This window comes from Neolamprologus brichardi, chromosome 14 (genome assembly GCF_056152115.1).
Source record: "Neolamprologus brichardi isolate AB-2024 chromosome 14, ASM5615211v1, whole genome shotgun sequence".
NCBI classification, from domain to species: Eukaryota; Metazoa; Chordata; class Actinopteri; order Cichliformes; family Cichlidae; genus Neolamprologus; species Neolamprologus brichardi.
In genome coordinates this window covers 35,391,869-35,419,783 of record NC_142117.1, presented here as the reverse complement: position 1 = coordinate 35,419,783, position 27,915 = coordinate 35,391,869, and the positions used below count along the sequence as shown (strand labels likewise).

At 41.8% G+C, this 27,915-nt stretch overlaps 1 protein-coding gene across 1 annotated transcript; it reads left to right on the top strand.

The window, feature by feature from the left end:
• Positions 1 to 122: 122 nt before the first annotated feature.
• LOC102781707 (cullin-5) lies at positions 123 to 27,007 on the top strand. The gene is made up of 19 exons (XM_006805173.3): positions 123 to 191; positions 2,810 to 2,919; positions 8,535 to 8,634; positions 9,238 to 9,414; positions 9,940 to 10,081; positions 10,400 to 10,545; positions 10,728 to 10,808; positions 12,375 to 12,468; positions 12,878 to 13,008; positions 13,424 to 13,531; positions 14,337 to 14,401; positions 14,516 to 14,648; positions 14,741 to 14,872; positions 15,689 to 15,812; positions 16,022 to 16,197; positions 17,046 to 17,207; positions 18,129 to 18,247; positions 18,351 to 18,474; positions 19,594 to 27,007. The coding sequence occupies exons 1-19, from the start codon at positions 168 to 170 to the stop codon at positions 19,786 to 19,788; spliced, it is 2,343 nt and encodes a 780-aa protein (XP_006805236.1). The 5' UTR covers positions 123 to 167; the 3' UTR covers positions 19,789 to 27,007.
• The last annotated feature ends 908 nt before the right edge of the window (positions 27,008 to 27,915 follow it).

Genomic DNA, 27,915 nt, shown 5'->3' with positions numbered 1-27,915 from the left:
TGATCCACGAGAACAAGCCCTCCGCCCCTTCGTGTGTGTGTGAAATAAGGTTCCTGGGAAGATTTCACAGTAAAAACGCTCCTTTTGTGCGGGCTGACATTACCTAATGCTGAGCCGGCTCCAGCAGGAGTCTCGCGAGATTCTGCGAGGTGATAAGTTGAAGAAACATGGCGACGTCTAATTTGTTAAAGGTAAGAAGCTCTCGAATATATCGCATTTCCTATGCTTGTGCGCACATTCAGTCTCCCCGTTTCAGTGTGTGTTCACGCTTCTAACGGAGATATGTGCTGTCGGTGCCGTGTTTTGCATAAAAGCGCGCTAATTTTTAAATAAACGGATTAAATGTACAAATAGGTGCGCCTGAAGTCACAGTTGTCACCGCTGTCGTCTGTCCGGTGTTAATATCAGAGTCCGTTTGGCCCGGTATTTGTGTATGGCTCCAGCAGAGCAGAAGCAGAACCGAGCCCGTCTCCTGCGGTTCTTAACTCGAGCCAAACCGTAGCCGTTAGCCGGTCACCTCAAGCCGGCGACGACGAACCGACAGCCGGAGCCAGCTTGGAGCCAGGGAAACACGGTTCAGGGAGAAAATCAACCGACAGGGCATCGCGTCAACCCCGCAGCTCAACCGTAAATACGTTTCTTTTGGCCAGGTCTTTATTCTTAATTGGTTTTAGCGATCTAACAGCCGGTAAACCGACACCCTCCCTCTGCAACCGAAACCTGCTAAATCTACAAAAGCCTCCATTAAACAATGTCTTCCAGCAGCAAACGTTAATAACACACCGGGCTACCTATGACAGAGGCGGTCAGGTCGGTGCTGAACATAATTATCGACAGGCGGCTCCCCTCCCATCTGACCCTTGACCCTAACTGCTGTCACACTGTTGGGAGACTTGATGAGCTAACAAACGTGCTGTTTTTCAAGCAGACTTGATCTCTCCAGTGTGTCCCAGTGTGAAGGAGCAGGAGCTCTGCTTTGAGTGCCTCCTAAATCACAGAGCCCCTCACCTTATCCCTGTCCATAAGGCTGAGCTCATACACTCTTCAGGGGAAGCTCATTTCCGGCGTTTGTATCCACAATCTCATTCTTTTGTCACTACCCAGAGCTCGTGGATTTAGGTGGGGATAGGAGCGTAAATTGGTCAGATCTGTGTCAGATTATGAGCTCCAGAGGATGAGCAGCATTCTCTCTGCACCACAATTCTCTGATTTTACGGTCCAGAGGTTGTTGAAGAGGCCAAGAGAAAAATCTTGAGATCGGGAGCTTTTCCCTCTTTCTAAAACAGCCTGGCTTAAATACAGTGAGCATAGCCCTGCACATTTGAACAGAAATGTGACAAAGTGCTGAAATGTATCAAAGTCCATGAATGTCCTTAAACATTGCAGAGTGCTTAAAATCGAGTCATTGTTCCAAAAGCCTTGCTTTGATTGCTTAAATGAAGTGTTAGATGGGCAGATATGAAGAAAGAGTATGAGAAGTGCTCCAGTACTCTAAATCTGTGGTTCCCAAATAATGTAAAACAACCAATATTTTATTATTACTGTGTAAGATTGCATATAAAGTACTTGTGGCTCAAACCACAGCTAACTACCAGCACCGATCACCCGGCAGCTAAAGAAAGAAAAAAAAATGTTCACAGAGGGCTGGAAAACCATTTGGTGGATGGTTTGAAACTGAGCAAAATGAAATAAATTAGGTGATGACAACAGCCTGCATGCTAGTGGAGGTTCATGCCGACAAACCCAGGTTCATGCTGTTTTCAAATGGTTAAATGTTACCTAATCTTACTAAGATCAAACTGCTGAAGGGAATTCAATTAAAATGATCACAACATACATGCATTAAGACATAATTATAGATCAGAATTTGTCTTTAAAACACACATTGAAGGTTTGTGTCCAAAATGAATGTTAAGTTTTTGGGGTTTTTTTTAACAAATAATTACTACTTTTTTTGGGGGGGAAAAGAAGCTTTTTTTAATGTTAGAGTGGATCATCTGCTCCTAAAGAATAAGATGATGAAATTTATTATACGTTATAATTATTTATTCCGCTCAAATAAATGGAATGGTGAAATAGCTCTTTAAAAGAGAAGACAAAATGCAAGTACAGCTAAGTGGTTGTCTTTTCTCACACGCTTGGGTTGGTTTCCTCTTATCTGTGTAATCCGTAATCAGTGAAGCCTTTGTTTTCGTGATATTTAACACATATTTGTCCCCAAAGTCAGCACAGAGTTGGGGCTCAAAGTTTTTCAGTTTGTTAGAAATCCACACAAAGAGCTGAAAGAACTGGTGGCTGTGGTAGTCTTTAAGTTAAGAAATGAACCCGAACCTTTCTGTTGCAGTCAGTGGTTCTGTGTGGCTGTTGTTTTTGTGCCATTTTAAATCCCTCTCGCCTGAATAAACGAAGGTTAAACCCTATATTGTTCTGATACAATAAGTCCTCCTTATAGTGTCTCTAAGTTTGCACAGATGTAAATACAGGTGTGTGTTCAAACACTGATTTGCACTTTGCTGTGACTTTATCACAAAAGTTTGAAAACCTCTGCTCTAAAGTCGTCTTTTCCTTCTTCCAGATCTTATATAAATGTGTGCAGCTGAACAGCAAATGTTGCCACAGGTGTCACACGAGTGTTTAAAAGTCTTGCTTATGTAAAAATATTAAAAACTTCACTGCAGCCACTGGCCTGTGGTCGTTTGTCTGTATTTGTGTACGTCTGCCTAGTCTTGCTTTCTGTCTTCACGCCTCTGTTCTCATGGCTGTTTTTCTTCTTCCTCCCACTCCCACCCATCCCGTGTCTCTCCTGCAGAACAAGGGGTCCCTGCAGTTTGAGGACAAGTGGGATCTGATGCGGCCCATCGTCCTCAAGCTGCTCAGACAGGAAGCTGTCACCAAGCAACAGTGGTTCGACTTGTTCTCGTAAGTGATGCTGTTTTGCTTTGTCCGTTAGTTACGCAGCAGCTGCTGACGTTTCTGGAAACAGCTGCTTTATTAGTTCATTTTCATGCAGGTGTTCTTCAACAGGTGTTGTTATTGTTCTGCAATGCTTTCACAGGTCCTGCAGATCTTTCAAAACTCTTAAAGCTTCTGAGTCTATAGAGCACAACAGTGAGATTCTGGAAGTAAAAATCCAGTTCACGTCCTCCACAGGAATTTTGATAATGAGCCATAATGTTGTAACCACCTGAAGTGGACTGAAATATTGTGAAATGATGCTAGGCGCGCCTGTAGAAAGCACACGTCCATACGATATCAGCTGTGTTTTAACCAAAAAAAAGACATTTTATTTGCAATGTCATGAAGAAGAACTGTTTGACCCACAATTCTAAATTTAAATAACGACTGATTGGTGCAGGTTGCTGTTACCATGGAAATGTTTAAACCAGTGCACGTCGGGTCACTTAGTGAACGCAAAACTTCAGAAACTGCAAGAGCGGTGATTAGTCGGGAATGAAGCTCTGCAGCATATCGGTCCGAGGTTATTTTTACTGCACACACCACGATAATGAAAAGGAATAACCTCAAGAAGGCTGGAATCTGGGATTTGTAGTCCTTTATGTAATGAGTTGTTCCTTCACAGTTAAAAGTAATTATGCACATGGTTTTGTACAATTTTTTTCCCAAATCACATCTTTAATGTTCATGATGCAAATCGGAGCAGGTTGGTTGGTTCAAACTTTAAAAATCTTCTATTTAGGATTTTCCAAAAGGTCAGTGGAGAATGTAAATGGGGAAATTCACTTCTACATACGGAGCCCTTGAGAAAGTGAGCAGTCATGTTGTTGCCCTCTGTTCACCTAAAACTAATGTATTAATATCAGTATTTTAAGATTCATTTATTAGAAATAGCTCAGTGAACAGTTGCTCCTCGGGACGTAAAGTGGGTGGTAATCAGAAGGCCAGATCAATGTGGTATAAATGCCAGCAGTCCCTTTAAATTCAGCCTTTCTGACATGCATTAGCTCACCTTTTTTTGTTATCTCTGTACACAAATCCTTGTGCTAGATTCCAGACTAACCGGTGTGTTGTGGAAACCTCAGAGAAAACTGTTATTTGTAGTTTAGTTACAGGTAACTCTGATATATCCTCCCATAAAGCACGAGTGGACAGGCCCACGAACTCTGTCGGTTTCTTGAAGGAGGTACAAGTTCATTGTGTAAAAATTATATGAATTTCTTTTTGAATTTCCTTTTGTGAATTAAACAGCTAATTGAGATCTTTACTTACTAATGTGTGCCTGTTTCATGTGTGCATGTGTGGTCATGTTGGGTTTACCCCCAATGGGAGGCAATAAAATAGACTTAACCCTATTTTTTGTTCTAAGTCTGTTAGTCCAGAACATTTCTGACGAGACAGCAAGTTTGCAGCTGATATAGCCCAAAACATCTCAGAGCAGTTTGTTGTTGGTAATAACAGGGACACCTAACAGCTCACAGAGCTGAACATCTGGAGACTTGTTGTTGGTTTTTCTGTTTTGGTAACTATAAAACTGGTCTTGAATTTAATGCACAGTAGCATTAAACATGTCTTACAAAGGCTGAAGATGTGGGAATCCTCAAAGTAGTGCGGAGTTTGTGTTTCCATAACCGCTTCATAGAATAGAAAACAACAAGCAGCTGCAAGTAAAACCCAAAAGGGCATCGGGGCATCTTTTCACCGGTGCTTTGACCTGTTTGCTCATGAAAATATGATGATTTTGTCTTTAAAATCTGTGTTAAATTATAAAAGGCGTGAAAGTAGCAAGTGCTATTTCAGGAATTAAGAGCTGTATAGAGGATTACATTCATATTTAGTAAAACACAACAACGGCTTTGTTGGAGAATTTCATTTATCTAGCCTTCAGTCTAATGTCAAAGATTGCAGAAGATCGTGTGATTCATAGGTTAAAAGCCCTGCAAGGCTTTTTTTTGTAATTTTTGCACTATTTAAACTTGAACTGTTTGGAGGCCAAAAGAGGTGAATAGGAAGTTGGTGACTTGTCATTTGGTATTGAGAAATATGATGAAAATAGCAGAACAGGAACGTGGAGAGTTTTACTGCGACTTCTTATCTTATCCAAAGATGTTTGAAGAGAGAGTGGTCCAACAGTTGATGGAAATTTTAGCAAGTTTATAACGTTTCATGTGGAGACAGGAGCTCACAGAGCGTTCATATGTAAGGTGCTTAGTTATAGGTGAGAAGGATTAAATAAACGTGGCGAGCAGGAGAAAGTCCCCAAACTCAGTTATCTGAGAAAACAGCTCAACCCACCATTTGTTGGTGGATCAAACCAGCAAAATGTTTTTTGCTGGTTTGATCCACCAGCAAACAACATTTTCTCCACATCACGCTGGAGTTCCTGGATCCAGAATAATATCTGCATCTGGGCTTATTTGGACTATTCTCTTTTGAACATGAAGGAAACATCTCACAGTTGTTCTTTTTTTTTTTTTTTTTTTTTTTGCCTGTCCCGTTTGGCTCTTTTGCCATCAGAATTATTGTCTAAAGGCGAAGAAAGATGCCCAACGGATTTTCTTTACCAAATTGACCATCCCAGCTTTGCCGTAATGGTCCATTTGATTCACCTTTTATTCTTTATTTTATTTTCACTTGCTGAATACGGGACAGACTTGACTGGGGGAAAGAAAAGGGAGAAAGAAAGAGGGACAGAAAAAGAGTTGAGAAGAGGGACGGGGGAGAAGGGCAAAAAACACAAACCAACAGAATAAGCAGAGGAAGAAAAAAAAAAAAATACATATATCGATCACCTGGATCACCTGTTGAGAAAGAAAAAAGAAAACAAGCAGAAGAAAACGAGAGTAATAGAATAAACCACATCACAATGATATATGGGAATATGACAGTAAATACTAAATATTAAACATTATTGTGCAGCACGTAAGATCGACAGCACAGTGTGCATTGAGGTAGGAGCCAAAAAGGGTGTAGTTTGTGTGTGTGATCACCCGTGTGTACACCTGTGAGCATGGACGCGCTTGTTTTCTTAAAAGGTTCCCTCATGTAATGATCTGCTAGAGGGTGTGGGGGGCCACTGCCCCGTCCTCCAGGGCATGAAGCAGGTATGGAGGAGATCAAAACTCCAGACATCCAGAGGCCCCCAGAACACAAGAGACCAAGGAAGACCAACAGAGGGGCAGCCGTGCCACTGTCCCAGAAAGAGCTGAGGAGAGTCCCAGATGAGGGGTCACCCAGCAGCCACGGAGCAGAAGCCAGGGGGGGCTGCAGTGACGTGCCCGTGAGCTCCGCCGGCAGCCAGCTGTGCCTGAGTGACCGAGCCCCAGGCCGAGAGGCCGGGGGCACCCCACCTCCGAAGTGGCCCAAGCGAGCCCCAGGCTCCAGGCCCCGATAAGCAGCCGCCAAGGAGTGAGCCGGTGTGCACCCGGACGCCCACCCCCGGACACAAAGAACCACCAACGCACCGATGTCTGAGGGAGTCCGCCCCCGGCAGGGGAAGTGGTGGGGGGAGATAGGCCTCCAAACCTTGGAGGGCCTGAGCTGTCCTCAGAGAGGTGGCATCTGATACCCAACCTGACATATGGACACAGACATACAGACACACACAGATACAAACATCCATTCCCACCCTCATGCTCTCATATGCACTTACTCCACACTCAACCAACGTGGAGACAGACATAAAGAGACGCTGTACACACAATCACACTCCCCAAGCGTACTCTCCGAACCGGGTCTAGGTACCCTTGCCCCTGGAGGGGGGAACTGCACCCAGACCCAGGTTGTGTTACCCTTTTCCCTGCGGTGGGGAGAAGCAGACCGCCCCGACTCCGCAGCAGCAGGGAGGCCCCACATTCCGGATCCCAGTCGGACGGCCAACTCCTCCTCCTAGCCCCCCTGCTCCAGCAGAAAGCAGAGAACGAGGGTGAGAGAAGACTCCTAACCTCCCTCCACCCGCTCATTGTAGTGTTGATGTATGTGTGTTCTAAGGTGCATTTAAAACCCAGGAGGGCATGGAGCTACCTGCCAGAGAGCAGCAGGTAAGCGCATAGTCCCTCCTGCTAGCCCTCAATGTCTACGTGTATTTAAAATTGAGAGGTGGGCAACGACGCCAGGGGTGAGGTGTACACCCTGATGGTAATTGGGATTCCGTGTAGCGTGCCCACCCCCAAGATCCTATATGTATGTGTAATGAGAGTGTGAGTAATGTGAATGTCTAAGTTGCGGGATAAAATTGAGGCAGAGGCAGCCAGAAGGGGACAGAGGGGGGGGTTACCTCCTCTGCACCCTGGTGACACACCCCTACTCCAAGGCCCTGCATGTGTGGGTGGTTGTGGTGGAGCGGGAAGAGGGAGGCAGCTGGAGATGGGGAGGGAAGGAAGGGAGGGGCAAGTGACCCCTCCCTGGGGCCAGCTCCCCCGCTGACCCCAGTAGGCACCCCCATACTCCGCGACCCGCCAGGGAAGGGGGGCCCAGGCCCATCCGAACCGGGGCCCGGTGCAGCGGCGCCGCCCGGCCCCACAGAGCCCGGGGCAGTCCACCCAACCCCACAACAGAGAAAACTGCACCCACCCCATCATCTCACAGTTGTTCTTATTTTAATGTGATATGTATTTGTAAAGATATGATGTCAAACCTCCAGATTTTCTTATCTAACCTCATTTCTTAGTGACACAGAGAGCAAAAGAAATCCTGGATCCAGATCAGGTTCAGGTTTATCACAGTGCAGCAAACTGGGAAGTGAGAAAAAAGAGTTTGATGCTGTTGAAAGCCGAAAAAATGGCCTGAACATTTCCAGAACAGCAGGTCCTGTGGTGTGGAGGTGGGGCTTCTTCTAATCAGTTATTATCATCAATGTTGTGATTGTAACGATTAAAGCCCAGCCTTGGGGGGGTGTCGGGACAATCTAATGTACTCCTAGTGTCAGTCCAACGCTTGGACTGATGGGAGGGTTGCATCAGGAACAGCATCCAGTATAAAATCAGTGCCAAATGAAATATGCAGATCCATCTGCTGTGGTGACCTCGTGGGAAATAAGGGAACAGCCAGAAGTATTTTATTGAGATGTAACTCAATTAAGCACGTAAACAGATTTATTGAACTTAAAAATTATTTTGAAAGTGAATGTCTTTGTATTTTAATTATGATTTAATTGGAAAATGATTATTTGAGCTGAATACAAATGCAGTAGCATTGCAGGGAGTGAATGTTGCACTAAGTTTAAGTAATTTCACAGCCCTGAGCTGCAACACGAGCGCCCATGCACGGAGGAGCTTGGATGTTATTAAAGAAAGGTGTCTAAACACATGTGGACACAGATGTGGTTGCGAGGGTGGTTTTCCACTGTCATTAAGACCTGTGGGTATTTTAGGTTAAAGTTTTTAGACTCTTTTGGGGGGTTCGGTGTTTGTGTTAAGCACCTGTATTTGCTGTGTCTTTGCACTTTTTACTGTCAGGCAGCTGGTGACCTCTGACCTAGAAAGGAGCTTTATGAAGAAGCTTAGATTACTCTAAATTTAAGTTTACATGAAAAAATTTCAGGTCTAAAGCCTCACAGATGTGCTCTTTCTGTCCTCCAGAGATGTTCACGCTGTGTGTCTATGGGATGACAAAGGACCAGCCAAAATCCACCAAGCCCTCAAAGACGACATCCTCGACTTCATCAAACAAGCACAAGCTGTAAGCAGATAAACTCAGATCATGTCAGGAGGATTAGGCGGGGTCATTGTCCAAAGTTGCCCTTTTGCACATTTGCATACTCGCTCCTGGCATCTTCTCAGAGCTACGAGTACTGTGATTGGTTTAGAGAAGGGACCTGCTTCAGTAGAGTGACCAGGAGACTCTTTACACTCACTTGCTAACTGTGATTTGCCCACAACATGTCATGAAATCGGTGATGGGGAGCTGGAAGGTTAAATCCTGTTTCAATGTGACCTCATCAGACATTTGGGCTCTCACATCCAGGTCCATTGTTTACAGTATAAAATGCCTCAAGATGACAGTTGTTGTGATTTAGTGCTATATAAATACATTTTGAGAGTTAGGTGGTTTGGTTAGCAAGCTGCATCCATCTACTGTACAACTACAGACACAGGTATCTGCTAATTAGTACAAAATAAGAGACTAATCAATTATTAGAAGCAAGCATGACCATAAAACGCATGAAAACCACCAGATGTGACCTTTAATTGTCATGCTTACTCTGGAAAGGGACAAACAGACATGTTGAGTGTGTTTGTTTGTTTGTTTTCTGGTTGATCCATATCACCTCCGTCTTCGCAGCGAGTGCTGAGCCACCAGGACGACACAGCTCTCCTCAAAGCCTACATTGTGGAGTGGAGGAAGTTCTTCACCCAGTGCGACATCCTGCCCAAACCCTTCTGTCAGCTGGAGATCACACTGATGGGAAAACAAGGCAGCAACAAGAAAACCAACATGGAGGACAGCATTGTACGCAAGGTGAGAGGTCAACATATGAGCTGAGGAACCAGAAGCAGAAGGGAAACACGGTGGCTGGTGTGGACGGCTGATTGTGAAGAAAAGCTAAAGAAGCAGGAGGGGATTAGATGAAAGAAGACAAAGCCTTTTATGAACTTTATAAAGTCATAAGTGGAAAAGGTTAGTAGGGAGGGCAGATATCAAAGTGGAAGAATAGTAAAAGGCAGAAAGGCTGCGAAAGAAGAAGCTCACGCAGAAGAAAACATTGAATTTTAACTGTTATATGTAGACGGTGGAGAGCAGCTAAGGGTCAGTTAGCCTCGAAATCTCGAATCAGTGAACAGCTTAAAACATGACTCGTACGATATTTATTTGATGTCTGCGAGGAAGGTCTCGGACGTGAGGGGGATGTCGTGGGTGAGGGAGTGTGACTCAGCAAGCAGAAGGTTTTGTTAGAAGTGCTTCATAAATAAATTCGGCTTCACTATTCTCAGGTTGCAGGAAACTGATGGTATTATTGTTTAACTCCCTCCTTATTTTTCACAGCTGATGCTGGACACGTGGAACGAGTCGATCTTTTCAAACATTAAGAGTCGCCTGCAGGACAGCGCCATGAAGCTGGTGCACGCCGAGCGGCTGGGCGAGGCCTTTGACTCTCAGCTCGTGATAGGCGTACGAGAGTCATACGGTAAGACACGGGGGGAGGGGTGGGGGGGCGCTCCATCACTGCTTATCCAATTTGTAAAACCCATGAATGGTGGATGTTCAAATCTGCCTCGGAAGAGAAGATAAAATAATGATAATAAGAGCCAAAAACAATATTTTTGAAATAAAAGTAATAAATTTAGGAAAGATAAAGGAAAAAAATGTAAAAAATATACAGTGAAAATGTCAAGTTATGAGGAAACAAACTGTATTCAGCCTTCAGTAGCCCCAAAATGTCATCATAGTTTATAACAAATCTTGAAAAATATAAATAAACGCTTTCTTACTTCTCTCCCACCAGTCAACCTGTGCTCTAACCCGGAGGACAAGCTGCAGATCTACAGGGATAACTTTGAGAAAGCCTACCTGGACTCTACAGAGAGGTTCTACAGAACTCAGGCGCCGTCATACCTGCAGCAGAACGGTGTCCAGAACTACATGAAATATGTACGGCACAATAGTACTGATACATATAAAATGATCCCAGTAATGAATACGGAAGTCCACCTTAAAACATTCTGAGGACAGAGCGTAGAATAAAGTTGTGCTCCTGGCTTTGTGCATTAATAAAAACTTTAGCTGTTTGAATCTAATCTTCATTTTCTGTGTTTCTGTGTGTTTTCTTACAGGCAGATGCGAAGCTGAGGGAGGAGGAGAAGAGAGCGCTTAGATATCTAGAAACACGTCGTGAATGTAACTCTGTTCAAGCAGTAAGTGTCTTTAAGAGGATCAGAAGTTCTTTTACTGTCCTGAACGTGTGTTTCCAAACTGTCCCATCGTCTGCTCACGTTATATTCAGTGTACTGATGCAGAACATCATAATCGAGCCTGATTGTGCTGTGACACCGAGGTAGGACAGATAAGATTATTGGCCTGTGGAGAAAGCTCATGTTAATTTCTTTGCCTTCATAATTTATGTATTTCTTGATGTATATAACCAACAAATTAGCAGATTTATATTTTTGATTCTATGATCTAATTCTGCACAATAATTAGTATCGATCCATCCAGCTATCCATTTTTCTAACAGCTTATCCAGTTCACAGTCGAGGGGGGGCTTGAGCTCATCCCAGATGACTTTGGGCTAAAATTATTTCTACTAAGAGCTTCTCAAACTTTTGGGAGGCAGAGACTCCTCCTTACAGCGGGTAAAAAGTTTTCCAAGGGCCGCCTTAATCATGCTGATAAAACTCTTTACGCTTTAGCTTGGCTGACTTCATTTGCTACCACTCGAAGACACGCAACCCATGTTGGTCTTCCATCGTCATTCTCGATAAAGCCAAACTCAAACATAACCGTCGTCATACTTTCTAATTTTAGCCGGTTTGGCTTGGACTTAAAAATGTGTCCATTGTGCTAATCAGCTCAGCCCCGGTGATGCACATGTATTTATGTGCCACGACATGTTTTCGCAGACCCCCAGTATATGAGTCGTGGAGCCGTTGGGGTCCAGGCACCCCAATTTGAGAGCCACTGTTATAATGAATAAATGAACATATTGAATAAGCTAATTAAAGTTTATTCTGCTACCCGCCTGGATGCTGCAGGCATCGCTGCCAGAAAGAGAGGCAGCTTTTTTATTTCTGGAGTTCACCTGAAATCAAACTTTCATTTGATTTTAATTGAGTTGTGCTGTCGCTGTGTCGACACACCTGAGGGTAGATGGAAGGAGACGCTTTTCTTCATGTTTAAGCTTGTTGAACAGGTGCTTTCATGAAGAAAGGGTTGCCATGGACCCTTTACCCCCTCAGGTTTAATTCAGACTGCAGTAAAAAGCACAGCTGGTGCTGACTCAGCTCCACCTGCTTTCACCATCTTGGTTGCCATGCTGGCTCTTTGCTTCAAACTTCTGTTTGTTGTCACATTTTTTGTTGTGGAAAAATGGGGCCTGCTTGGGCTCCTAAATATGTTTTGCAGCCTGCGTATGCTTACTTTAACTCAAAACTTCTGACTGCGAGAAAAAAGAACTTGTTATATCTTTACCTGTGAAAGTAACAAGTAGTTGTAACAAGACGATGTAACAACAACTTCACCTGTGAAGTCGTGAGGAAACAACCTCAGGTCAGCAGCTCGTCACTGAACTTTCTCTCAGTCATCCGTTGGTTGTGTTGAACCCTCCTGTGTCTGCTTTCCTTCATCTGGCCTTTCTTTTAGGGTCACTTCCTGTGTTGGTTTCAGTTTAAACTGAATTTCGGGAGTCTTGTTAAATGTACGTGCTGCCTGTTAATTTATATCTTGTCCTAACGGCAGTCTGTATGTTCTGTGTATCCTCACAGCTGATGGAGTGTTGCGTGAACGCTCTGGTGACCTCGTTCAAAGAGACGATCCTCGCCGAATGTCCAGGAATGATCAAACGCAACGAGACAGTCAGTGAGTACCTCAGCAACGTCGCTGCTGAAGTTAACTCTGTTGATTCGCACTACAAAATATAACATCTGCTGAAAATAGTGGCTTTGAAATTCACTGCTGCATCAGTCGGGGTAGATTTAAAGATAGAAACTGCTTCTGCTCTGGTTTCCTACATGTAGAGCTGTTTGTTCACCAACCACAGTCAGGGCTCGTGAGCATTTACGACACAAGTTGTTTTTTTAGTAGAAGGATTTATAATTTCATGAACAAGTTCAGCTTACTCTTTAAGTTGGCAAAAATCATTTTGAGGACTTGGATTATGGCAGTCCACAGCCATCTGGGCTTTCCATGAGCCAGAAAGAGCAGGAAGTTTTAGTTTCATCCCACGTGCTTCTTGTCCAGTGTGTGACGCTGCTTTTCTCTGGAGCAGAGCTGCACCTCATGTTTTCACTGATGGACAAGGTTCCCAACGGGATCGAGCCCATGCTGAAAGACCTGGAGGAGCATATCATCAGTGCTGGACTAGCGGACATGGTGGCTGCTGCAGAGACTATCACTACTGTACGTGCACAAACACACACTTCAGCAACCACGGTCACTCGAGGAAGAATCAGTCAGTTCCTGCAGCTGTTCCCCTCAGAGTCGGCTCAATGCTTTTTATTTAATGAAGCCATGCAAATACATTTAACATAGTTACAGGTGTACGGGTGAAATCTGGCACTTTTAAAGTGGCTCTTTTTCTTTAAGTGCAAGGTTTGGACTCATTTGTTGTACTCGGGAAACATTCATAGTATGAATAAAATTTGCATGGCTTCATTTAAGTGGGAACCTTTTTGAGATTTGAAATCATTTTTTGTATTTTTTAATGGAATGAGATGTTTGTTGGCATGTTTGAAAGATAAGAGATGAAAGTTAATATTCGAGGTCTGCTCTGACAGCATGCTCAGTCATTTTTAATGTGTGTGTGTTTGTCCAGGACTCTGAAAAGTATGTGGAGCAGCTGCTGACTTTGTTTAACCGCTTCAGTAAGCTGGTAAAGGAGGCTTTCCAGGATGACCCACGCTTCCTCACAGCAAGAGATAAGGTCTGTTTTATCTGACTTTTAAAGAAGTCACTCCTTTAAGTTTTAATATCCAGTGATATTTAAATGAGAATGTGCAGGCCTGTGTATTCCTCACAGGCCAGGGTCAGGTGCAGCGTTTGGGCTGGTATTTTGGTCAAAGTTCATATGAACAGGTTTCACTTTTACAGTGTCGGTGCTACAGCACAGCTTCAGAAAAGCAGGAGGGTTCTAATAATAATAATAATAATAATAATAATAATAATAATAATAATAATAATACATTTTATTTGAAAGCGCCTTTCAAAACACTCAAGGTTGCTGTACACAGTAGAAAAAAGCAACATAAAAGCAAGAAGTTTACAGAATCATAAAAGCATAAAGGTTCTACACGAATACTCCAGGTTCATAAGAACTGAACTGTAGCTTTATTTATTCAATGTAATCCACCGGGAAGAAAAGTGATCCGGTGTTCACATGTGGATTCATCGTACTGTCACATCCTGATCTGTGCTGATTCGAGGAGGTTTCTGCTAAAATAAACAGAACATCTTAACTCAGAACAGCATGGACTACTGGAGGTGGGGGCTGCTGGGATCTCTGTTGGGGTTACAGTAAAAGTCAAACATCATCACATGTTATTTTGTTCAGCTGTTAGCTGGTTTATCAAGGACTTTGGGAATCTTTAGTCTGCTGTGCTTTTGTTAAAACCACTAGTGAAGAAATCTAATTGTTTCAGTTTATTGTCTGAAATTGAAAGGCTTTAGGGCTCTTTGGTATTTTAAGAATTGTTTTTCTCATTGCGGCGGTATTTTCTGTTACCTCGCAGGCTTACAAAGCGGTCGTCAATGATGCCACAATCTTCAAACTGGAGCTGCCGATGAAACAGAAAGGGTATGTTTGGCCACTGTGGGTCTTAAATCGCTCGTCGCTGGTTAAAACTGATCAGTGTGTGTGTGCGCGTGTTTGTGTGCATAAATGTGTGAATGCATTTCCTTGCTGAATCAGAGTGGGAATGAAGACTCAGCCGGAGTCGAAGTGTCCGGAGCTGCTGGCAAACTACTGTGACATGCTGCTAAGGAAAACCCCGCTCAGCAAGAAACTGACCTCAGAGGAAATTGAGCTCAAACTCAAAGAAGTGGTGAGTCTAATTTCAAACCATATCAGTCCATTTATGACTTCCCCTTCTCTCGTTCTCTCGCAGATTCATGCTTTTCTCTCCCCTCCTTGCAGCTCTTGGTGCTGAAATACGTCCAGAACAAAGACGTGTTCATGCGTTACCACAAAGCTCATCTGACCAGGCGCCTGATCCTGGACATTTCGGCCGATAGTGAGATTGAAGAGAACATGGTGGAGTGGCTGAGAGTGAGTTTAGCTTTTCTTGAACTTTCAGCAGCAGAGTCATAAAATCACTACTGATTTCAGCGACATATTAACATATGTATTAATATCGCATTAATATATTAATGCAGCAAAATTCAATTCAATTCAGTTTTATTTATACAGCACCAAATCACAACATCAGGCACTTTATATTGTAAGATAGACCCTACAATAATACATATAGAAAAACCCAACAATCATATGAACCCCTATGAGTGAGCACTTTGGCAACAGTGGGAAGGAAAAACTCCCTTTTAACAGGAAGAAACCTCCGACAGAACCAGGCTCAGGGAGGGGCGGGGCCATCTGCTGCGACCGGTTAGGGTGAGAGAAGGAAGACAGGATAAAGACATGCTGTGGAAGAGAGACAGAGATTAAAAACAAGTATGATTCAATGCAGAGAGGTCTGTTAACACACAGTGAGTGAAAAGGGTGACTGAAGAAGAAATACTCAGTGCATCATGGGAATCTCCAGCAGCCTACACCTATTGCAGCATTACTAAGGAAGGATTCAGGGTCACCTGATCCAGCCCTAACTATATGCTTTAGTACAAATTAAAGTATTAAGCCGGTTTTAAGTGCTTTTATCATTTCTGGGTGTCCTGTAAGTGATTTATGTTTTTGTGCTTATGCAAAACATCTGCTCTTCCCAACGCAGAACAACTGGTTACTTGATAGAGACGAAGACTTTGGTTCTTTTAAATATTTTATCACATCATGCCATGTGATGTAAATCTGATGTTTAACAATCAAATTGCCCGTTTGTCTGATTTTATTGCTTCCTGTGTGTGGCTGTAGGAAGTGGGAATGCCTGCTGATTATGTGAACAAGCTTGCCAGGATGTTTCAGGACATCAAGGTGTCAGAGGACCTCAATCAGGTCTTCAAAGAGATGCACAAACACAACAAGCTGGCACTGCCAGGTAACACATACACCCACTGTAGCATACAGCGCAACTATTTTTATGCTAACATGCATTAGCTATAACATATGTCTGCGAAATTATGTGTAGCATGGTGCCGCACATGTCTCAAACAGTTAAAGCACAATTTGATTATGACGTGTCACGTATTAAACCGAGCGTAAACGGTTTCTCTTGGTTATTCACTTCATCTCTTCCTCTCCGTGCAGCGGACAGCGTGAACATTAAGATCCTGAACGCCGGTGCCTGGTCACGAAGCAGTGAGAAGGTTTTCGTCTCGCTGCCCACGGAGCTGGAGGACCTGATCCCCGAGGTGGAGGACTTCTACAAGAGGAATCACAGCGGTCGGAAGCTCCACTGGCATCACCTCATGTCCAACGGCATTGTGAGTGTGTGGAGTAAAGCAGAGTTCCTGCTGACATGAAGAGCGGAAAACACGAATCTCCTGGAAACTAAAATCTGAATACATTTTTCTGTTTTTCTCATCTCTTCTTTGTTTATCTGTCATTCATACAAATTTGTTATAATTTTTTCTGCATGTGCAAAAAACAGGGCATCTTCCTGTCTGTACATTTCAGAATAAAAGCCCTAGAAATATAGCAGCGTGGGAGATTCTGGGAATTTAAATTAAATTTTATTTTTGGTTTTTACAAATTAGGAAATAGATTTTTGTTTCTTAACGTTATGTTATGAAGAACGCCTGATATTTGGAGTTAAGGGAACTCTAAATCTTCAATTTTATTATCAAACAGGACTTTTATAAGAAATTTGGATGTAAGAATGTCCATAAACATAAATACATGAGAAAAGATTTGAATAAAAAGAACACAAGTTATTGACAATATCCTTTTTAAATGATACTCATGTGTGCACACCTGAGCATTTTCTCACGCTCGGGTGATACTCTCTCAGTTTTACTCATATTTTCATGAACTTTTCTCCTTCAGATGTTTGTTATCTCTGTGATCTTTTTTCTGGTCACCTCTGTTTACACTTTCCAGTTTTCAAACTGGGATTCTTTGGGTCATGTGGAAAAGTTAGAAAAAGAGTTTAACTTGACAGTCTTTTGGAAGTGCTGGTTGAGACTACTGAAGAGTTATTCTGGTGTATTTTTTAGCAAAGCTTTTGTTTACAGCCCGCTGCTGCCCACCTTTCTCTTTAGAAGATATCAGGCTACCAAATTAACACTGACACTCGCTTTCCTTCCTTGTCCTTTGGTTCTGCTCTGATCAGATCACCTTTAAAAATGAAGTGGGGCAGTACGACCTGGAGGTGACGACGTTCCAGCTCGCCGTGCTGTTTGCCTGGAATCAGAGACCCAGAGAGCGAATCAGCTTCGAGAACCTCAAACTGGCCACAGAGCTGCCCGACGCAGAGCTACGCCGAACACTCTGGGTCAGACCGAAATTCTCCACTTACAAGTTAGACCAGAAATACAGAGGATTTAAAAGTTACTGAGGTTACATCAATTCTTCGTAACTTGTAGTAGAGATAACGCTGCCTGTATTGCAAAGCCATCCACCCAGTGGAGACGAGAGATGTTTAAACAACACTGTGATTTGGTTAAAACGTGAAAAGACTTCTAAAATAAAAGGGAAGATTGTGTCTTACTTTGTTTGAAAAGTGAAAGGACTTCTGTTCCTTCTCAACTTTTGGACAACAGGCAGGTTTGAACTCAGAATCAGCTGTGCTCAGCGCTGTTAGCACTTCCTGTACTACATTTTTATTTTAAGACTCTTAAGATTAAAAATGTCTTTTGCAGCAGTGCCCCGGCAAAGGCAGGCATCGGGTCAACCAGCAGTGGTTACATAGATTAATAATGCATGCAACAACACGAAAGAAGTTTAAACATGTAAGATCATTAATGAAAATACTACATGACATAAAAACATAGTAACAGGTAACTGTCACAGTTATATCTGGCCACAAGGGGGCAGTAATGTTCCAGCAGCCATGAAGTAACTGTCTGCAGGTCAGTTAAAATGAGCTTAATGCTGTTTAACGTGAGCAGCTCCTTTAGGTTTGGTTTATTTTGCAGCTAATTCCACAGAGAAGGAGCCTGTGAACGCCTGTCTGTACGTCTGCAAGTAAGATGGGAACAAACCAAGAATGGACTTATTAAGCAGACACCAGTAACCGATTCTAGGGAAAGAAAAAAATCCTAACATCCTAGAATGAAACTTAGCAACAGTTATGCCCACAGAAAATCAGTGGTGATTAAATAAGAGTCACGCTGTCCTTTAACATGCGGTATTTGTGGCTGATAATGATGATAAAGTTTAACTTCAGGTCTCCTGCTTTCTCCTCACCGTGCAGTCTCTGGTCGCCTTCCCGAAGCTGAAGAGGCAGGTGTTGTCTTACGACCCCCCGGTGAGCTCACCCAAAGACTTCACAGACGGCACGCTCTTCTACGTCAACCAGGAGTTCTCTCTCATGTAGGTCTTGGCATTTATACAAATCTTAACCTCTGGAAATGATGTGGACATGTTTAAATGTTTCATTGTTATTATTGTGTCTAAATGTCGACATTTTTCTCAGTAAAAACTCCAAAGTTCAGAAGCGGGGAAAGATCAATTTGATTGGCCGTCTGCAGCTGACCACAGAGCGAATGAGAGAAGAGGAGAATGAAGGAATCGTTCAGCTCAGAATACTCAGAACTCAGGTACAGAAACACTCCACCCGCACAGACTGTGTGCAGCCTTGATGGCTGCAGGACAGAGATGCTTCAACTCTGCTGCTTCTATTCAGCTCATCTGGGCCATGAGCAGGTTACGGCTCGACAACAGTGCTGGGTGTTGCCGTTACCACATCACATTTTTCATTAATGTAAAGCACAGTCAGGCTTTACTAAATTCACTAATTTCATTACAGTTATAGTGATGTCATTACCTGCATTACAAAAGTTGTTCAGTTATCTGGAAGCTGGGCAAGAAAAAACAATTTATTTTCTTCTTCATGTTTTTTCACTTGCGCTACAATCAGCTGATTTCAGTTTGTATGTGAGAGGAAGAAAATTGTGACGTGGTACAGCTTTGAGGAGTGGAGATATAAACATTACTTTTATTTTTATTGAACGAAAAAAAAACCACAACTTCAGCAAACATCTGCACAGCCAGCATACTAACGCCAAGCTAGCCAGGAACCCGTTAAGATGTCGTTAACATCTTAACATGTGTCTGAGTTTGCATATTTTGCTGTGAAGTACAGCCAGACTTTTGACCTCCTCTTCGCCTTGGTCATTTTTAATCTGTAGCTCTGCTCTAAAAGAACGTACGTACCTGGACCCGCCTACTATCCTCGGAAACGTAAAATGATTGGCTAGAATCTAAAGTGTATCACAACTCAGGGAAAAAAAGCACCGAAATGTGCGCTGCTTTTCGGTCTGGTTACTACCGTTTATGACAGAACCGATACCAGTACCCATCCCTAGTCCTCAGTAGTTATCTATGTGGGATTTGTGCTGGTTTATGTGACAGTGCGTTTCAGGACATTTTACAGAGTAATGATAAGGCAATGTAACGTTAAATGTAAATGACTTCATCAGACAGTTAGCACGAGGGTCCATGTGGACGTCTTCATGCCTGTGTGCAGACGCGTCCGTAGAGAATTTACGCCACGATTCACCAAATGCCCATGTGCCTAGGAGGCAGACTTCAAAGAGTTATAACAGGAACCGAGTATAATCCAGGCTTAAATGAGTACGACCCTCTAAAGGAAATGTCGTCCATCCCTGGTCTACACAGCTGTAAAGTTCTAACATTTCCTTTTCTTTCCTCTCCAGGAGGCCATCATCCAAATCATGAAGATGAGGAAGCGGATCAGCAACGCCCAGCTGCAGACGGAGCTGGTGGAGATCCTGAAGAACATGTTTCTGCCTCAGAAAAAGATGATAAAAGAGCAGATCGAGTGGCTCATCGAGCACAAATACATAAAGAGGGACGAGGCGGACATCAACACCTTCATCTACATGGCCTAGGCAGCGAGGACGGAGTGTGTGTTTTGCTGTTTTTTACGACTGGCCTGCATCTGGCGCTTTAAAACCTGCGAGATGAGACAAACAAGGACTTAAAGGATGTGTTTGAAGAAGGAGAAGAGGGCTGGGAGCGCGCTGAAGGACACGGAAAAGCCTTTTTAACAAAAGTGTGGCTATTGTTTGTGTTTGTGAGACGCCAGTGTGTTACCGGAGTGTCATTTCAAGCCGTAGCGTTGAGTCATCTGGCCGTGTGTTTGTCCCTGCTGCCCTCTAGTGTCTGCTCAGAGGAGAGGAACGGCGGCGTGCGCCGTTCGCCAGCAGCTCAGAAGAAGAAAAAATAGTGATGTAATTGAATACTTCCTGCCTTACTTTCATCAGCAGTGGACTTCGGAGAAGGAGGTGGAGAAGGAGTGAGGGCAGAAAAGGAGAACAAAGCTGATATCAGTCCTTTGCTTTCACGTCATGCGACGGCTGCCATGTTAGCCGCAGCCATTTAGCATCCCTCCTGTCCTACACTGATCTAATACTCGAAGAGGGAATGCAGAGTGAAAGCTGCCATCGAGGAGGAGAGAGACGAGTTCAAACTACCGAGGAGTATTTTGCCAAATCGTGTGTGTCTGTGTGTTTGAGTGCATGGTGTGTATCTGATCTTTTAGTTGTGCGTGTTTGTATGTGTGTGTGCACTTTCAACAGCATGCTGCTCTATGATTTTTTTTTTTCCCCCTTCAGTGGAGAATCTGTCACACTTTGGTTGTATCAGAAAGGGTTGGGAATTTAAATGCTGGTATTCAGATTTTTTTTTTGCGATCCCCTGACCGGGCTGCAGGTGACGTCATCTTTGCAGAGCCTCAAGAACAAAACGAGAAAGTGTAACTGCCCCAGTGTGTGAGGTCTGGATTGTGCACACACTCAGATGGAAGTTCAGTGTCTAAATTTTTACCTCATTCATTCTAAGAGTGTCTTTTTTTATTTTTTGCACAGTTAGAGAAAACCACACAGCTGCTTGGTTGCTTTTACTTACGGTTTGAATGAGCTGCTGGTGTTTGGACCTTTTTCCAAAGCAGAACACTGTCTGAGTTTGTGTGATGTGTGCACACTGCCCTTTTGTTCTTCCTCTCTGCCTGAACTCTCAGAAAGCTACAAATCACCTTCAGCCCATAAACCTTCATAGTGTTTGAAGCAAAGCAACAATTTAGTCCCTTTAAAGCAGCTCTCACGATTCTGCAGCCATAACTTTAGTTCCGTTATCACCGGGACATAAAAACTATTTAGCATTGTCAGTTTGTCTCTGAATCACAAAAGCCTTTAAAAGATCGGTGACTGCCTCAAAACAAGCTGAACTTATTCTTCACACTTGGTCCAGAGCAACAACACGATTGTTTCTCATCACACCAGAGCTCTGAATTTGCTCCATGCTAATGGAGTTGGAGAAAATGATGAAAAAGTGAAAACGTTTCCCTTTTTATTACCATAATGAGAACCTAGAAACACCTGCCACCACACAGGTGAAGCTCCAAACGTTTAGGGGGAATTAAATAAAACAAAATCACAGGATGTGTCAGGGGGTCGAACCAAAACAATAATTTTTAGAGATGAAAGTTGTAAAATTACAAAGGAAAATATGCAGATGTGCTATACAGCAGATCCTTTACACTTTATATACTTATCATAAATCTGGCACAGGACGACACCTTAAAGAAAAAAGACAACTATGAACTTCCTGTTCAGGCTAATGTGCTATTTCCCTATGTTAAAGAATTCAGAGACCTTTGGGAGGTGACCACGCACTGCAGTAAACACCATGTTACATACAGTAAAGGCACAGAGGCTGTTTTATCATATCAATAAATCAATCTTAGCATTTTCCATACAATCTATAAACATTTGATAAGCTTATACTCACATAAGGCCAACTTAAATCGAGGAAATGTGTTGAGGATAAACAATAAGCCAGTGTCTGATTGGTGCAGGGCACCAAAAATTCCACTAAACAGGAAACAACCCTCTAAAAGTAACGAGTTCTTCTTCTACTCTTTCTCACCTGATTGTAATTTGGTGCTGTAGCCTCTGCAACATCTTCAATATGAGTGTGAAAATGTATTTTGTCAGCTGACCGGTCAGTGAGTGCAAGATCAGCCGCAGTGAATTATAGAGAATAAAAAGCTGCTGAGGTAAATATGGAGAACCAATCAGTGCCCCCCACCCCTCACAATCAGCAAAAGCTGTTTCTGTAAAATTACTTTAGTGTATTTAATGAAGACATGTAAAACTTTACATCACACTATGTCTGCGACTCACTTTGGGGTGAGTTGCAGACCCTTAAAGTACACAGGGTTGAGTGGAAGATTGAACTTTCTAATTTATTAATTTCCAGCATTTTCGAGCCCTCATAACTCCAGATTAACTTCACACCCACTCCATGTGTCATCATCTTAACAGAGTTTTAGTTTTTTCCATGATTTTTGGACACGGGATAATAATGTAATGTAAATAATGTGTTAGTTCACCCAGTGAAGCAGTGGGCAGCCACCAATGCAGCGCCCGGGGAGCAGCGTGTAGGGACGGTACCTTGCTCAGGGGTACCTCAGGGTAGCTGTTCAGTGGAGTCGAACCCCCGACCTTCCGATCATGGGGTAACCACGCTACCTACTGAGCTATCCCTGTCCCATACTGTGTATCATACTTCCAGTGGTTACAAAACTATTTTTACTTTAATGTCTATAATTCCGAGTAACAGAACCAGGTTTTGGTATCCTGGAGAAAAAGTGAGTTTTGGGTAAACCTTCAGTGGTCATCTCACCATGAGGGACAAGTGGAGGATCAGACCAAGTTATGGCATGTAAAGGTTTCATTTTTCGCTACGTTTTGATGCCAAGCTCACCTTCCGGAGGTGATCCCTTCATATTAAAAAAAACGTGGCTGATTTTTATCAGTTGCACTGGGAATCTTTTTGCTCTTGTTGAACTGAGAATCAAATCCTGTGAGCAGTGAGGAAAAAGAAAGACGACTGTGAATGTGTGGGGTTGTTTTTTGTTTGTTTGTTTTTTAATATTTATTCTGTATTTATGAGGAATGTTACTTTTTTGTCCATTTTTTTTCTTGCCTTGTTTTTGCAAACACGTCTGTTGCCGTTGCAGTACTGACTTAAACAGTACTGACTTAAACAGCCTGCAAAAAAAAACTGTTAGTCTAATTTATTTCACTTTCCACATAAAGATTTATCTGCAATTTTGTCAAAATGCTGAAGCCGCTTTTAAGTTTGTTACTGCGACACATCGATGTTGAGAATAATCCATTTTACACACTGACGTGCAAAAAAAAACATTTTAAAAAACGCTGGAGTTTTCTGATTATTGTGAACTCTTCTGAATGCAGTGAGGCCGTCTGCCTCTGGTTTCACCTGAGATGAAACTAACTCCACATGTCAGTCGCATTATATGCAGTTTTATTCTCTATGCACAGGCCTGGCTCACTTAGTTTTTTTTTTTTGTTTTTTTTTTGGCAGATGATACCCTGTTGTATTTTTAAACACATTTGAGGACACTGAGGGACTTTAATGAGTTCTTTCTTTGTGTGATCCGTGAGGAAAAACACTCATTTAATTACATTCAGTCTCATCTGTCTCTGTGTTAGTCAGTAGGGGGTTTCTTCCTCTGGTTTTCTGAAGAGAAAAATCTATCCCAAAACTCTTAAGTCTCAGTGCTGGGCTGCTTTATTCTTATTTTCTGTCAGAGTTGAGGAGTTGAACAGTTAAACCTGCAGTAATCTGTCACACAAAGCACAGAGATGTACAGCAGAACTGGCACAAAATCCCAGATATGGTGCACCATCTAACCTCTTATTCCGCTTGTTCCGGTGGTTTTAGAGGTTTGGTTTGATCTAAAAAAGAAGAATTGCTCCACGACTATCAGGTCAGCATGCATGATCCCCGTCTCTTAGGATAGTTAAAACCTCTGAGAATCTAATCTGTGTGTCTCGTACTGTGCATGTGTTAAGCTGCTTTACCCTGCTTACAGGTTATCTGCAACCTGCTTTGCAACCCACCAATACTCAATCTCCTTTTTTTTGTTTTTTTGTTTTTAAACTGCTGTTTCAGATTTATTCAGTTTCAGATCCACAGTCATAGGTGACATCACTACCTGGGTTTATTTATAGGCATAAATCCTCAAATCCGCATACAGTTAACTGGATGAAAGGCGTTTCTCAATAACTGAACCCAGCACACTAAATATTTTTGGGGAGGGTCCTTCCTTTGTTTATTGTTTCTGATAGGCATCTTTTTCTGGTTGAGTTTTAACTTCTGGCTTCAAGGTGTACTGTGTCGTTTTGATTGAAGAAGTTCCAACAATCACAGAAACTTGGTCTGAAAATCATTTTTTTGATGATGGGTACTCAGAAATGATAACTTGTCAAAAACTAAGAAATTCAAGTTTGTTAATCTGTAGTTGGAGGGGGGAAATGTCACCAGTGAGATTACAGAAGGGCATCAAGGTACAAAGCTGGATTTGTACTTACAAACCTACAAAAATGTTTCAGGCACTGAAACAAAACTTTCAGCTTTGAATCTGCCATTTAATTATTTTTTTTCTCTTTTGTTTTTCTCAGACTTCACCTCACTGTTGATAGAAATTATCCTACTGATGCTGAGCTCATAGCTAGTGGTTGTCTTCAAAGTTTAAGACTGAAATAACAACCATCCATCCATTTTCTTCTGTTTATCCTTGTCAGGGTCACTTATGTGCTCTACCCTGTGACCCCAGCTTGATTCATTCATATAAGCACTTTTATTCTGTGCTTTCTTAAGCATAGTTTTCATTCATCATCCCATGGATGTGTTGGAGAGTAGCTTGGGGTTGGTATCCTGCCCAAGGATATTTGGTGTCTAGACTGGAGCAGCCAGGAACCAACAACTTTACAATTATAAGATGACCTGCTCTACTTCCTGACATACAAATCTAAATCTTCTAAATTTAGCTCAGGCATTCATGAATCCAGATGATGTTTGTAACCTTCTCACTTGTTCTGAAGTTTATAAGTTTTAACTCATAATGAGAGGTATCTGCAACAACCAATCCGTCAGATGTATTTGTGGCTTCCAGAGGGTGGGTTACTGTAACTCTGATGTCCTTTCTATTCAGCCCCTCACAGAAAATTGTACAAATCATTTTTGGTGTTTGTGTGTTTTTGTCCTGTTAATTTTTGACATCAGCTTTATTTGTTAATGTTTGCAAGGTTTGCTGCTATAGTAACAACAACAGACGAGCTCAGTCTCACTCACTTTTTGCTTACTTGACAACTTTGGGTTTGAATTCAAAGAAAGTTAAGGCATCCTTCCCTGTGTGGCCACACTTTGAGAAATGTAGAATTCGTTTTCTAATCACTTTAATGTTTTTTGTTTAATATGTCAGTTATGTAGAACTGAACACCTCCAGTTTAACTGAATTTCCATCAGCTTCAGCTGTGCTTTGTATTAAGTGCTAGTTTTCAACTATTACCATGTAAACAGACTGAACTCGGAGGGTAAGGATACCTGTTGCCTGTCAGACTACGGGCTGAACCCGAGCCTCACTTGAATTGTTTATACAGGCTGACAAACTTTGAATTTCTTCAGAGGTTTTTCAGTTTCACTGCATCATTTCACAAGCTGTCAGTCTTCAATAAAGGGAACCTTTTATTCCTCTCACTGTATGTCATATACATGTACTGTTAGAAGCTATTTTACTGGCTAAAATGACAGAGTAGTGTCATTTATGACCCCATTATTTAAGGTTACTCTCCTGATCTTTTAGGAGACTATAAACTTTGCATCAGTACCAGATAATAGAAACTCATGAAATGGACAGACTTGTTTTAAATGGCTCTGTCTGTGTTTATCGTACCTATACTATTTCCCTATCTATGACGTATTCTAAGATATGTCTTAGAACTGAAGAAGCTTCTCTGGTGAGAGGTGGTAGTCATTTGTTTTAGTTTTCGATCATTTTTGTGCAAAAAGGAGTCGACTGGACTCATTCCTACATCAGCCGAGCTGTCAGTTTGGGCATTAAATGTCTGTCTCAGGGCTTCTGCAGCAGTAAGTCTTTGCATTATAGCTGTGTTAGCCGTGGTTCACTACAAAACATCACAATGATTCATTCCCACTTTTAAGCACAACACAGGGATTAGAAATGGGAATTTACCTGTAATGTCTAAAAACATAAATATATTTCCTCACAACTTTCCATGATCTTTACCACACACATGGGCAAATTATATTACAGAAAACTATGAAAGGTTTTCAAAGAAGGAAACTGACAAATTGTTGGGGAAACATTTTTAAGATTAAAAAAAAAACAGCAGTAAATATAAGTGTTTAGTTGAGGTCATAAAAATTGGATGAAAGCAGATTGTTTTGAGTATGAAGGGAAAGACTGAACGAAAAAAAAAGAGAAAAGAATGATTTCGATCTTCGAGTCATGCAAAGCTACTCTATCAGAACCCAATCATCAAAATATGGAAATAAGCATAAGTGGACGCCTTTAAACTTCCGTAACTTCCTAAGCTAATTCACTCTCTCCAAAAAAAAAAGCTGTTCAGAATGTAAAATTTAAATAAAGAGAATCCCATCATTTGCAACGGTTTGTATCTTTATTTAAACAAAAGTAATACAAAGACAACATATCAAATCTTTTTTTAATAAACCTTAGATTTTATTTCAGCAACATGTTCCACAAAAGTCAAACCCAACTGCAGAAACATCCCACAGCTCGTTAAATGTATTAATGACATGATTCCCAAAGAAAATGAGGGTTTAAAAAGTAAATATGAGGAAGCTTTCACCACTGAAAGGATGTGTGAGCAGAGTTTCAAAGTTTTTCTCAATGTAAAATTTCTTTTTCCAACTAAAAACAAGGGTGTCACCTCCTGTGTGATCTCATTTTATGCCCCTCCCCTTTTTTAAAGATATATTGTCTGATTTTTGCATTTTACTGTCTTTTGAAACATTTGAATTAACCACAGCTGAAGTTAAAAGGCTGTGAGTGATTCTTTTCTTTTTCTTTTGGTTGTCTCATGTGAAAACCCGGCCTGCACTGCACAGAAGTCAGATTTTACTGTAGCCTTGTGTGACGACAACACTTGAACTAAACACAATCAGCCACAGCCTGAAAACCAGCTGAATGTTTGCTATGACATCAAGGAAGGACTTTAAAAGTGTGTGTTGGCAATAAAAGAAAAAAAATCAAAGTGAGATGAGAGTGCTTCTTTTGAGTACTGCTTTGTTTTTGCTTGTTTTAAAAATTTTTTTTTTTTTTAAGTTGAATAATTTATTTACTGGCAAAATAAAGACAAATATTTTCTTCCTACTTCCAGTTGCTGTAAAATTTAATAAGTTGGATGCATTTAAAGAAATTACTTGAGCTTATTGCTTCAAAAAACAACAACAACAAATGACCTCAATTTAACGCAAGTGGGTTATACTCGGGTGTTTATTTATCAAGAAGATAAATTACAAGGACTTGATGTAGTTTGCAGACTTATTCTGCAGTTAAATTTCCTGGAGGAACCCACCTGAGGGATTAATAAAGTTTCATCTAATCTAATCTTACTTCATATTAACTTAATTAAGAAAATGGTAAATAAACAAATGCAATGTCACTGTGAATGACCTAGATTTTTTTATTTAAGTTTTTCTTTTAAAGAAATCTATGAGAATTTTTGCTGAATATTTACATTTTAAGAGATGGTGTATGGGCCACAATCATGTGCTCCATACACCGCACAGTTACAGGAACACTGGGTTTATTAATGTTCCAACAACCCTCAGTATAAACACTAACTCTGAGTTAATAAACACTACACAAGTCTCAGGTCAAATAGTATTTTGCTTACTAAACCTTTAAAAACAAAGACCAGAGACCAGCAGGGGGTCATATAATGACACCTGTTATATACATATGTTTCTACTAAACTATATTTTGCATGTAGATTATACTTTTTATCCATAACATTTATTTTTAAACTTGTTATTTTGCAGATTAATTGTGTTATTAAAGGACAAGCTCTCACTGCAGGATTATCTGTGGATCAGCTGCCTCTATCCTGTCCATCCTGCTCACTCCCAACAAACATCATCAACTCCTCTGTCTTTGG